Here is a 14,802-nt window from a genome sequence, read left to right on the forward strand (position 1 = left end):
TGACTGATATTAGTGAGGATTGACATTTTAAACATTTTGCTGACAAGTTAACCTCAACACAAAAGAAGAAAGCACAAGAAAGACAATTTTTTTTTACATGAAAACAACACACATATTTCTACATATATAAAAATATTTATTTAAAGTGAGTCTACATCCTTTATATCTTTTAGAAAAGAATATGCCATTTATCTACAATTAATAACATTATATATATATAAAATTTAAATTGGCCATATTCTTGCAGCTAAGGTTAGTCCACAGAAACAACTGTCACATGCTCAACAACAGACCAATGAGAAAAAGCGTAACACTTGATCATAGGCTTTTAGCGTGTCAAGCCAAATATAAAATAAAACCACTTTATATGTGGATGCATTGATAAAAAATGAAAATTATTTCTTTAATGGGCTTGTAGTATGGACTGTGATCACTTAATCAAATTATGAGTGGCTGTCACATCCTAATTAGCATGGCCTCTTACTGACAGTAAGTACCCAATGTTATATGGAGACAATTCGTGCACTTTGAAGTAGGTACCCTGAAGAACACTGTAATGATGAAATGTTTGTTGCAGAAAAGTATGTTAACTTCATTTTTTTAATATTATGTTTCAGTAGCCTGACTGCGCTTCAAAACTGGGAAATTCGTTGAACAGCATTAACTTTTGGTTGCCACGTGTACCAGGGCAATAGATTTCTTTTACTCCTGGACAAGCTCTAAACAACTTGTTATTTATTCAAGTTGAAGTTTTTTCTAAATACAAGGATTATTTCACCCAGAATTTAGTCATGTTATTACTGTAAAACTCTGCCACCAGAAAATCACCTTATACCATAGATTAATTAATGTAAGATCACAAAAGCAACAACAACACTAATACAGTCCACTATCTACCTAACAAAGCTAACTCAGTCTAATATGATCACATCTGCCTGTAGCCACAACCCTGTGTGAACAAAGATACAAAACAAAGTGAAGATTTTATGCCAATTGTGTTGCGGAATATTACCAAAAGCAGAAAAAATTCCATGTTCAAAGCACTCACTGCAAGAATTATTTCAATGTCCAGGCCAAAAATTTTACCAACACAGCTTTAGTCTGGACTTAAATTCAAGTCTAGAATCCAGCAATCTGACTGACTAAAAATTTAAGCCTGACTGTATACTGACCATTGAAATGTTTTTTAATAGTTTATATCATCACAAAACAAGCATGAAGATAATGAAAGTATAGGCTCTTAAAACATTAACCCTTTACCTCATAGAGCATAGTTACAAAATTCAGCACACTATAAATAGAACACCTTTTACCTAATCGACTCCATACACATATGCCTGCCTGTGAACTGTTAAGCAATGTAGTGTATGTACGTTTAACAGCAATTTTAACCATTTTACATTTTTGGTACACATCTATTATGTGTGGAAAAATTTAAGAGTAAAGTTCGATTGTTAAAGCTGTGTAATTATTTTTCACGGAAGAATTTTTTATGTGCTTTAAAATCTTGAGAGAACTCGTTCACCGTCATGTTAGTGAGGCCGCGTGACCAACCGTAGCTGCCATTTCTCATACTCAAAATTTACAAGTTTTTCATCTGCGTCTACATCACTAAGTCATCTGAATTTGATAATTTATAAAAACTAATTGCTGCCTACATCAATATCAGAGCCTTTACCTAAGTTATTGAATCTTTCATAGTTGTAATTTTAATCGTGAAAACTTCGTAAGTACTGAATGAAATCCACGAATGTCATTTTGGAGAGTGGAAATTACGACCCAGTTACTTTAAATAGCAGATATCTACCAGTGCATAAATAGTGACCATGTGATCTGACGTAATTGTCATTCGCAGAAATGAATGTAGTATCAAATAGGGGGGTTTTCCCCGAAGGTGGCGATACGAAAACCAGCTCAAAATGGCCAATGTTTACAGCAGGCGTCAAAAGGCACTTCCATGCGAATTGAGCAGAGGCGTCAAAAGGCGCTTCCATGCGAATGGAGTAGAGGCATCCAAAGACGCTTGCATGAGGTAAAGGGTTAAGGATATATATATGTATATGTGTATAAAATTTTGCATATTTTGTCCATAATGATTGATTTTTAATTTTATCTTCTCTTTATCCTCAATAACTAGGATGATGGAAATGCTAATGGATCAGAAATAATTAAAATTCTCCATTGTTAAGATATTTATTGCCAGAAAATGTTCAATAACAATGAGGAAAAATTAAGAAAGAGGATTTTCCCTTGTGCGACGAGAACAATCTAAAGTACTATGCAGGCATAAAGTTTGAAATTCCACATAATCAATATTCACAGGTTTAAATAAATACTGAATCCAAGTGAATCATTTCAAATTGGTGTCATAGGTGCTATTCTCAAAAATGGTGCATCCTGATAACAGTGATACCATCTATCCTCCATTCAAATGAATCCAAACATGTAAAATCTTACCAGCCCCCATTTCCACTATCTCTGGATGTATATAGAGAGAATAAAATAGAAAGTCTGCAAAATGACCATTTATCATTAATTTTTCCAGTTTTTGTAAAGATTGCCACCAAGATAAAGATCAAAGATTCATTTATGGCAGTGGGATCTCTTTCCCATCTGAAGGATATCCATTGATTTAAGATTGCAATGGTCCCTCACTGTAAGACTGTTCAGTGTTGCCATAAATGTGTACAAATATATTGTAATTGTCATCTTATAATGGCCTATAATACATTCAAAAATAAAATTCAAGCAACAAAATGGGATTCATCATCATATTAGGCTACATCAGGGATCATACTACTTTAAGTCTTATTAGAGTGAGAGACCACTGAACCAAATATACTCAGTTATAAGTTGAGTCCAACCACAAATAACACATGCCTTGATCTGCCATTGCATAGTGCACCAGTAGATCAGGGTCTTTGCTGTTTGTTCTACTGATTACTCTGGTGCATTATGTGATGGCAGCTCTGGTTCTGTATAGTTTGCAGTTGGGCTTGCCTTATAAGTGAGTATATACTATATTTCATTCTGTTACATACATACATACATACAAATATTGTCAGCAATCTCATTTTAATTTAAGTGCAATTCTTGCCTAACAGTAAACAAATTTGCAAATTCATTTTGTATCATGCAAATGGAACAAAACAATTCAGGTACATTATAAATTAAAATTTTTAAAAATAACATAAATGGATACCCATATTGAAGATGCTTCAACAGAGTCTACTCTTGATTTGAAGTTTTCTCACTAAAATATTGTGTAAAATTCAATCAAACATTTGCACCTTTTTCTAACATAGAAACAACCACACACACACTAAATGATTCATTTACATTTCTGGGCATTAGCAGTTCATCAATTACCACATTGTTGATACTTTACATACTTATTTCTCAGTCAAGTCCAACTGCAAATTGCAGAGACTCGGGTCTGCCATCAAAAAAGCACAAGAAGCTCTAGGTCTCTGCATTTTGTTAAGAATAATCAGTAAATTATAGATCCTGATCTTGCACAGCAGTATTCAATGGCAGATCAGGGTTAATGTTATTTGCAAATGGACATGACTTATAAGTGAGTATATATAGCATGTATTTAAACTGCTGTGTTAGCAGCCATCTCTTTATGAAGTACAGAATTTATTAATACTACTTGCTAGCATACAATATTTCTATATTGAATTATATATTACATTAACAGCAGTGAGAAGACAACTAGAAATGCTAGTTACTGATTCTACAATGGGAAGCAATGCTGATGTGCTCCAAAACTAGTAAGAAATTATTTAATCAAGAGTGAGAATAATATCCTGTTGTCCTGAGAAGGAATACTGTATGGACAAAGAAATATTTTTTATTATTATTACCAGTAATATTATAAGAAGCATTTGAAACAGATCATTTTATCCCCATGTTTTAGTAGCACATTGTAATAATCTCTGCCTATCTGTTTGTCCAAGGTCAAACATAAAAAATGTCTAATACAGTGACATTTTTAAATATTTCTTGACTAAATGTTACACATGCAGTAATAAAGGGATGATGCAAAACATGTGACAGATCTGGAGTTAAAAAAACTGGAAGGGATAATATACAGTAAAAAGCTTGGGATCTGGAAGTAAGTACAACATATGACAAACTTCATATCAGCACTGACCTAAAATTTCCCAGTCCATTAATTGACAGTTAATCGTGGTCTATTCTGGTCACTCGAAATCACAAGTATTTATCAACAGAGGCCTAAAATTTCCCCATTCATTAGAAGACAGCTGATCTGGGTCTATGCTGTTCATGGTTCAGTTTGCATGACATCTCAGGATAATATGACCACTGATATAACAGGGATATAGTCATGGTTGTCATTAGGTCAATAAGGCTTTGTGCATAATGTACTTCAATATTAGGTGACCACAGCTTTAACATAACACAATATTATGGACCCGTGATCAATGTTATACTGTGGTTCTATCTATCTATCTATATATCTATATATATATATATATATATATATATATATATAGGTCAATATGCAAAGGTTGTTATTGACATATCTAGATTACAGGTTCACATCACACACTCATATTCCACTCTATAAATGTTTTATTACATGATTTTCCATAAAGGCAGAAACACAGACTCTGATGTGAAAAAGATATACTGCAATAATTCAATCTGCTATAAAGATTTTGAAATATCACCTATTTTACAATGGTGAAATCCCATTGTAGCAGCATGATGTCACTAAATGTAAATTTTGATATCATGCAAAAAAAGTCCATCACATCATAACAGAGCAATATGATGAATCAACATAAATCACATGATGTGTAAGCCAATCAAACAGCATCTCTCAAAGAATCATGCAATAAATGAACAAATATGGCAGATTATGCCAACAAAGAGCAATTTATGGTAGAATGTGCAAAATGTTATCTATATAAACAAACTGAATTAATTCAAATTTTATAATGGAATTATTTTGGGAACATTAATGGAAGCAGACTACTAAACTATGGAACAGATCTGCTTTAGAGCACATCAGCACACTTTACAGACATACTAACATTAATGAGTAATCTTGTAAGTACGGTAAATTGAAAGGAATACCTGATTTCATTGCATCTGTTATGTTTTAAAAATGGATTAGACATCTTTGTTTCAGATTATTAAAGAAAATCAACCATCTATGGTATTAAAGAGTGCTATGTCCAACCACCATGTAATATTTAATGTTATTACAAAAGACACAAATAACCAATGCTGATTTAATGAAGAAGTGCAATGATTACATTGATTTGAATTCAGTTAAAAAAATATGAGAATTTATCACATCTTAATTTTTGAACAAATTATCAAGAAAAAAAGAATGAAAAGGATATTTAACACAGTTGATTTGGAGATGGTAAGGCAATACATTTGGCATTCAAGAAACAAAACGTAGCTACATCTACAAGAATCTGAAATAAATGTTCCAGCAATACTTAGCAAAATTGATTACTGCATTTTCATGAAATTAATTTATTACTGGTAACCTTACCAAGAGAATTTGACTGCACTAATATATTTTATTATTACTTACGATATGGAGTTGGCAATACATGCAACTCTTCCAGCAAATCGACAGGTTGATATGGTCTCTCCCAAATTCTCAAATTCCAGGGATATGGTAGCTATCATAGCAGTGAGACAGTTCCCACCTGAACATTCATAATACAGGGAAATAAAGGATATAAGTCAAAATATGAAGTATCATGGACTAATGTAACAAACTTGAACATAATACACTAATGTACAATAAAAGACAAACCCGAATACGATATGCTTTTGAACTTAAAGCTACAAACCTGAATACAATATGCCTATATACAATGAGATGCTAATTTGAATATAATAAGCTGCTGTACAGTGCAACCCCACTATAACATGCCCCGCTATAACGTGAATTCAGATATAATGTGGTCATGGCGTGGCTCCCGAAATGGCGTATATTCATTTGCACATGAAAAAATATTTTTTGATCAACGTACATGAAATAGTGTATAAAAAATGTATTATCATTATGGGAAAGAGATTGCGTATGAATTCGAATTGAATATGATCGTGGCATGGTTCCTGAAATTTTAAATACATGTGTGTTCTTTTCGTACCGGGAAAGAATATTTTTTTTAAGTATGAAAAATAGTGTGTAAAACGTTTATTATCATTTTATATTTTACCATTATGGAAAAGCAAGTTCACAAATGCAATTCATTCTCTGAACTTTGCGGCAAAAAGAATTATTATCCTTTTTGGGAAGAGATCGTGTATGAATTCGAATATAAAATACATAATATGATTGTGGCATGGTTCCTGAAATTTAAATACATGTATGTGTATTTTTCTCATACCTGGAAAAATACCATTTTTTAAAGTACGAGAAATAGTGTGTAAAATGTTTATTATCATTTTGGGGAAGAGTTCACGTAGGAATTTGAATCTAATATGATCATGGCTTGGCTTCTGAAATTTAACAATTTTACCAGGTTCTTGAAGTGTTATGCCAAAATAAACATTATCGGAAATGTTACTTTTTACTGATCCATGAATGAAGCCAGTAAGTCGTCTTTGTGATTGTCTTAAATTAATTCTGTATACAATCATTGCTCGAACAATTGCCAACATGTGTTTGTTCTTTAACTGCATACACAACCAAGCAGCAGACAATGCAGTGGTTGATAAAAGATTCTCACAATTAAATAAACATCAAAAAACAAAAGCCGCCAACATATTTGCTGGGCTGGGTGGTGTTATTAGATGTAATCAGTTGACCAGTATATAATGTCCGCTTTATTAGCTGGAAATTGAAAGGGTATGACATTGTACATGTGTTCACCTTAATTTTTTTTTATATAAGTGACTCATGACCATTGCAGACCTATTGCACTTAGTTCTCTGGTTTTACATGGGTATGGTGTTTGTTTATGAACTCGTTATTAATTTCCTATTTTTAATTTTTTTTCCCATTATGGAAAAGCAAGATCTAAATTTCTGTTTACTGAAGTTCCAAGCAACACAGTCTTGTTTTTCGGGGGGGTGGGGGGGAAGAGAGAAGGATCGATAAACATAGTATTTAGTGAGTGCCAATAATCAAATGAATAAGAATCTTCATCCACTTGTTGATCAAAATTTTAACATTACAATCAGACTTATAAAAAGTAGCATCATCTGTATATCATTTATAAATGCCTTACATATACAGGCAGGTCACATGTAAATAATATGAATAATTGGGACCCAAATATGGATTCCTGTGGAATTCCTTTGTCGATGGGTTTAATGTTACCATTAAGAACTTGCTGCCTTCTGCCTGAGAGGTATGATTTGAACCAAGAGTGATAATTGAGAACATTTATAGTTCTCAAGTTTCCATGCAAGTATAGTATGGTCAACTAAGTCAAAAGCCTTAAAATCAATGTACAGTGCTTTAGTGGGATCTTCTACATTTTTAACACAAAAGAGGTGACAATTTGCTAAATCTGATATAAAGTTAACAACTTTGAATTTTCGGAAGCATCTAATGGAGATAACCTTTAGATCTGCATCACATGTATCCTTACTATTTAATTTGCATACAAACAGGATAATGGTCACTTACTGAGAAATAAGTGACCTGTACTTCAATGATACTCTCTCATACACAAGTATAGACATGATCAATTAGTATACTTGATGTCTGTGTGACTCATGCAGGTCAGGTAACAAGCTAAGATAATTCATATGATTTGTTCAAGCTTAGTCGTCTTACATGAGTAGTCTATGCTGAAATCTCCCATCACAATAATTTCGAGATCATGTTCTACAACTATCTTAAGTTCAGTTTCAAACTTCTCAATCCATAAGACTGGTGCATCAGGTGGCCAGCATACTATTCTTGGCTTTTATGGTGCTAAACTGATTTTTATTATATACCCATAGTTACTTAACTATGATAAACGTTACTTTTCCCTGACGCTGATCTGAAATGTCATATCAGATGTGTATTTGACACTGAATTCCTTGCTGTCAAGGATGATATCACCTAATAATGAGTAAAGGGATTACTACAGTTATGCTATATTCAGATGCACTGTACACTGTAATTAGATGGAATCAAATTAAAAGAAGAACAACAAGAACATAAAAGTTGTCTTTTTAACATGGATACATAATAAACTCATCATCAATACAGTAACTTGATCTGGGTGCTTGTATTGCATCAAGTCTGAAAGCTTTGTTGTTGTTGTTGTTGTTGTGGGGTTTAACGCCATTTTTCAGCACGATAGGCTATACATGGCGGCCAGTATTAATGGTGGAGGAAGAACCCGGAAAACCCCGGAAAGAACCACCGACCCACGAGAAGCTACTGGCAAGCTTTCTCACATGCCCACATTGGAGTCTGAAAGCAGAGGGACATCAGATCTTGTGCAATCTGATGGGTAAAGTGCGATCTGGTGTCCTTTCACAACCTAAACAAGATGTGAAACAAGCACCCAGATCATGTCACTGTGCTGATAACCTGTCATGTATCCATATCATCAAAGTTAACTGATCTCAAGGGTTCATAATAAATGTTTTTATGTTACACAATTACCCATACATGCAAAATCCTTGCGAGTCAAAAGTGTAATCCAAGTGGACAAAAGGAGTAATCTGAGCAGAAAAAGAGTAATCCACATATAACATGATAAAAATTTGATAAGCATATGTACAAAATGATTTATTTAACCCTCTGGACTTTTAACGTCAATTACTGCTTCAAGTCTTCATTTATAATGCTTTGAGCTTTAGAAAGCAGCAGACTCTCATATTGCATTTCAAAACTTTGTTCCAGTTAAGACTATGAATGTTTTGCACACCAGTAGAGCACTAAGTGCTGGATTACAGAGCCGGAATCTGAATTCAGTTTTAGTTTTGTTAACAATACTGAACAATCTCTCACAGTCAGCATTAGAATGGTAAAAAACCAATATTCCTCTCATAACCTGACAAAGAAGAGGAAATTTATATCTTACAGTTATTGGGTCTTTTAGCTGGGAAATAAGATGAAAAAAATCAACTCTTTCCACATGAAGTACATTGTCAGGGAGTGTGCCAACTTGATACTTCAAGAGTTCTCCTTCTAATTTATCATCAGCCTTTCCTGCAACATGGTGCATCATAGGACAGAAATAACCTGATATGTACAATGATGGAGACATTTTATTAAATATATAATGCAACTCTTTTATGAATTCCAGTCATCACTGATGCAGTATCAGCTGAAAACCCCATACAGTTCTGCTAAGTTAAGTTTATTCAAAGCAATATCAAGCAAATAAAAAAAAATATTTTTTCCAGTGGAATCTAATGTAAATTCTGGTAAAGAAAGAAAGCACTCTGACTTTGCCCTTTTAGTTGTCAAAGTCTCTTACATCGACTGGGTACAACTTTTTGTCATAATCACTACTCCTGTCTATGGCAATACTAAATGGCCCAATTTTCATGGCTTCTGCAATTTTAAGTGAAGTATCTTCTGCTAAACACCTAGCAAGATTAGATGATTTTTTCTTGCACATGCATATTTTCTACAATTTAGGAATCATCCGTTTGAACTAAGGACCAATTTAGTCTTCTACCGCTAGGGGTAGTCTGTGTTCTATTATAAACTTGGTTGATAACACCTGTGCATTTATAAAATTCATGTCCACAATTCAATTCTGTTGTAAAAAAGAAGTTACCTCAGTATTGGCATTAGTAAAATGAGCTAATTCAAGGTTTCTTTGTTTTACCACCATGACCAATATTAAAATCCTTTCCACGTAGCCTGCAAGTGGCGCAAAGCTGCCCTAGAATGGAACGCTGTATTGTGCAATTCATGTGTTCATCTCTATATCAGTTTTTTTGTCTTTTCTTAATCCATCTGTGAAACTATTTGAAAAATATATTTGCTCCAACTCAACCATTGACTAGAATAAATCTGACTTGACTTTTAGCGCCAAATACCTACAGACTGGTTCTGTACCAGATATGAATTATAACAAAGATTCTGCAAGCATAGATCACAAGTTAGAAAACCAGTCTGTTGTCTCCTAACTATAAATAGAAATTGAGGTCAAAAGTAAAAACCAGCATTTTTCTTGGAAATAGGGTAACTGCTATAAATAGAACATAATACTGTTACGAAAGTGCATGCAAGTCTTCGGACAATTGTACTCTTATGTCATAGTTACATAGAAGCCGTCTTTTCTAGAATACGGTCTGTGGGATTAATAGGATGTTAATAAAAATGAGAAAACAAATTATTTTTTGGGGGAGGGGGATATATAAAAAAAAGTGTAATCCGAATACAGTTACATGTAAGGCGTAATTAAGTGAAAAAAAAGCATAATGATTATGCCAAAAGCGTAATGGTTGGCATGTATGAATTACCCAACACCCAATCTCTTCTGTCTTTCTTTCAATTTCCCATCCCACTATACATAAAGTACACAAACATTACTCAGTTCAAGCAGAATTTTCCAGCTGCTACAAGAGTCCATTTTCAGTGACGGGGTAGATGCAATGTCTGATTCCAATACTTCCCAAAAAATTAAAAAACAGGGGAAAAAATTATGCCCTTATATCTCAAAGTTATCGACATTTATGTCCTTATCTGGAGCACTATGAACTACATCACTCCTGTTGTGTAAATGACACAGAACCCATGCAAATATAGACACCTAGTTAGTGCTGAAGTTCTGTTAGGTTAGAAACATGAAGAATGTGACAATGTTATGAACCACTTGGTGACAGTTGAGTTAGAAATTTAATCAATGAATAAAATGGCTGTTTTATGTATTCTTGATGCTTTTCATTTTTAAAATTGGTAAGTGGGTAAAAGCTGCTGGAAAACTAGTGCGTGATATTTCACGTTCTTTCTTCCCCAATAATGACCATTATTGTAAAACTGTGGATTCAATAGACATGTCTCCAATAACATTATTTGGTGTGAATAAAAGTAAAAAATTAAAATTATTCAAATTAGTAAGTCTTATGCAGTATTTATTAGCTAGAATTATAAATGATAAGAATAAGCTATACTTCTTTTGATTCACAATTGCTTGCCTAAGAGTATATATATATATATATATATATATATATATATATATATGGCTTTCCAAAAGATTTAAAGTTGGAGGGTGAGTTGCCAAAGTAGGCAGGGGGTTTAGGGTTCCTCCCCAAGTGGGATACAGGTTTTCTTTTTAAAGTAGCTTGGTGTAATGTAAATCACCTGGCTCCTGGCTGATAAGGAAAGCCCTGTGTGTGTGTGTCTATATATAACACATTAGTCTTAAAACAAGCAGTTGATAGGATAATGAAGGTTGAATATTGGTGATTAAAAAGTCTATATTGCTGAGACACAGCAAAACTGACCTCTACAATTAAAATTTTGTTGATTTCTCACAACCCCCAAAACAAACTCTGTATCCGAGTAGATGACAGACATACTTACCCAGGCTGTCTCGTAGCACCATGGTAAGAAGCGAGTTGCGGTAAGGAACATGCCTACTTGTACGGTAGCCATCTGCACTTGTGGGTCTTTGCAACAAATATGAATGGCTGAAAATATGTGAAAGCCTTACTTAAAGACAGGATTTGGAATCTGAGCTGTTTTCTACCATACATGTAAAAGGCCAGGCTTAGCTATCAAAACAATAATAAAAAAAGAGAACAAGTAAAACCAGGGTTATGTCCCTTAATTAAAAGACGAGGACGATAAGAGGTGCTATCATGCATCACATAAAGTAGTTAGGATCACATAACAGTCTATGAAAACAAGGGCACAAAATAAAACAAAAACAAAAAATAGAAATATAGTTACAAAAAACAAGTTATACCAGAATATAACACACATACAGTCAACAAAATAAGGATCAAACTCCTTTCCTCTTTTTTTATATTCTTTTCTCTCTCAGAGATCAAAAATGATTACACCAATTTCATACTTAAATATCTTGAAGTGTGGCAAAGTTTTATGATCATGACTTATGTTTAACAATGTTTAACAGACATTCCGAACTGCCCAAAATTAGATAAATGTCTTAAATGTCTGTTGAAACTAACCTAAGCTGTGATCAGATTTAATTTTGTCCTGATGATAGAAATTATAAAACTCTTTGACAAACCAATCAAATGTCACCAAATCTTCTTATTTTCTATATAAAAGTGAGGCATGGTCATATGATCAGGTGGGTACACACAAAAGGACATGAATAAAACTGCCAAAATTGGACAAAAAACTATAATGCTATGTTATAAATGAGACTGGGACAGAAGTGAATAGGTACATTATTTCCATTAGGGATCTTGTGCTTTTACAGGCCTGTCCACCACCTCACATGCCATAACTGTTCTACCCCTACATCTCACCTCATGAAATCAAATAACCTCTATTCAAAATTACGTACATTTTTTTTTCTACATTTTACTTCATTGTTAATAAAAGAATGATAGCAAAATAAAAGGATTACTACTAGATTTGATCCAAACAGGCCAATCCAAACAAATAAAAAAATTAGATTCTAACATGAAACACAACAAAATGCAAAATGATCTTCTTTCCAAACATGAAATGGATGAACAAATATCAATCCCTGGCAGGGATCATAAAAATCACCAAAACACAGCAAGGAAACCAGCCATAATGCTTGAGGAGTACAAGCAAGTTTTCTGAAATAAAATTTAGGTTATGGAACCGAATGAGTGTGGGTGGTTGTACATAAAATGAAAATAACTTGAGTTGTTATATTATGAGAATATGCATGTGATCACTGCCTCAAGTTATGGTGAATACGTTTCAAATTAAGTATGGCATCAGAACATTAGGTCATGCTCCAGGGGCACACATGTGAATGGGTCCTGGGTCATAACTAAAAAAAGACTATGGAGATCACAATCCTATATTTACATATAAAAATTAATGGGTGTAAAAAGATCCATGCATATTTATACCCATGGGCCCTTAGATCTATCCTTACAGTAAGGAACTTAGCCACTTACAAGCCCAACATTGAGGATGGAGGTAAGTTAGTAAGTTCAGTGATATGTCTTTTATATGTTTTTTATAAATACAGAAGTTTAGTTATAATTTCTTCCTCAAAGTGGCATGTTTCTAGGATAAGTTTTCATCCTTCAAAACATGTTTTGTTTGTATCTGTAACAACTAAAGAGTGTCTGTAACACATGGACCATGCCAGTAAACTCCAATTTTGAACTAATCTCTCGATCTGTTCCCCTGAAAGGTTAAAGTTAGATTCAGGAGCCAACATCGCTGTTTATTTAGTCAAATGGTGGGGATTTCAACAGTGTCTGAGTTATGGTCCAGGGGCCATATATACTTACTTCCTAAGCTCAAACTCCAAATGAGTGTATAAAAATTCTAATCCTAATGTGAACATATACCAACCACCCCGAATCATCTCAAGGTGTTATGAATGAAGAAAATAATGCAGACACGGCAGTTAAAATCTTCAAAAGTAAATTTAGAAAGTACTTTCACAGATTCTATTTGAAAGCACAAATTGCTTTTTACAAAATTATGTTTAAGTTTCAAATCACAAGTTGGTATGTTTTCATCATCAAATGATAACTTTTGGAAATTGGCAGTGATAACTGTGCTTGGGAATGGGCTAATGGTCAATCAGCTATTCAAACACATGACTGTGAATGTGCAAGAGTTTGCAATTGCTAATGATACCAATGCCATTTATTTTACTGCAAGTAATACATTTTGCCTTGGGCTACAACACAACACTGGAACAACCCTGCTAGGCTGAGGGAACATATCAGAAGTCAAGAACTACTATCAGTTAGTGTACATCAAAACATTCAAAGGGTGAAGTTGATTTTGCCTTCCTAACAGAATAAATCTCAGTTGATATCTTGTAGGCAACTTAGCTGGCCACATCACCTAGTAGAGTAGAGTCCCCTGATTCATCTAAATGAATTTCTAAAACCATAAGGTTGTTGCATGAGGCATTCAAAGTAATGCATCTTTCTTGACATTCATGACATTTTTCTGCAATATATCCAGACAATATTTTCAAAATACACAAGTCTCAAACTGTCAACAAAGTGACTTGTTTGTGTCATGGGTATATACAATAACATCTTCCAGAATCATCTGACACTAAACATGAAATAAATGTGTGCAACTGGCTTAATCCCTAATCTGGATTGTGGCCAGTCAAATAAACAATGCAGGCACCAACATGAATTGGACTGGAAACCAAGTATTCTTGCAGATACATGTACAAGAATTTGCTATCAAACACAGGGCCATAAAGGTACAAATCAAAAGCATTACCAATGCATTATATATAGGCCATGAATAAATAATTTGCATTATTCCTGGTAATATATACCTCCTGTCTGCATAAGAAGATCTGAGTCCTGGGAGTTTGTTGTTGTTGTTACTGTTCTCCTGCTGTAGTGCAACGATTACTGACTCAAGATGGTGCAGAGACAGGTTGATTGACTTGGCCTCTGATAGCTGTTGACCATACACACCTGTTTTTGACACTCTCTCTGAGCCTGCCAGGTCCACCAGATGGAGCTTTGACCTGAAGTAAAATAAATGTTTATTAGAATATTGAATTCTGTGTCTATTTCTGCTCTTTTGATGTGGGGCAACAATTAACTGAACTAATGGATTCATATCATGAATGTCAAAAGTTTACAATATGAAACCGATGTGTTAAAAATACCAGTAGAAAATGCAGGAAATGTGAAAAGAGGCTACTTATTTATTGGTTATCCACCAAT

General features: G+C 33.8%; 1 protein-coding gene across 1 annotated transcript in view; it reads right to left on the minus strand.

Annotated features, from left to right (window-relative positions):
• Nucleotides 1-14,802, minus strand: part of LOC149787725 (uncharacterized) — a 140,564-nt gene that overhangs the window by 53,899 nt on the left and 71,863 nt on the right. Inside the window, exons 6-8 of the mRNA XM_089973928.1 lie at nt 14,403-14,600; nt 11,492-11,598; nt 5,582-5,699 (exon numbers count right to left, since the gene is read on the minus strand). Coding sequence (XP_089830054.1) covers nt 5,582-5,699; nt 11,492-11,598; nt 14,403-14,600 — 423 coding nt within the window. The remainder of the gene's footprint in view (nt 1-5,581; nt 5,700-11,491; nt 11,599-14,402; nt 14,601-14,802) is intronic.

The sequence above is a fragment of the Sinohyriopsis cumingii genome, chromosome 11, assembly GCF_028554795.1.
Source record: "Sinohyriopsis cumingii isolate HCF-2022 chromosome 11, ASM2855479v2, whole genome shotgun sequence".
Taxonomy (NCBI): domain Eukaryota; kingdom Metazoa; phylum Mollusca; class Bivalvia; order Unionida; family Unionidae; genus Sinohyriopsis; species Sinohyriopsis cumingii.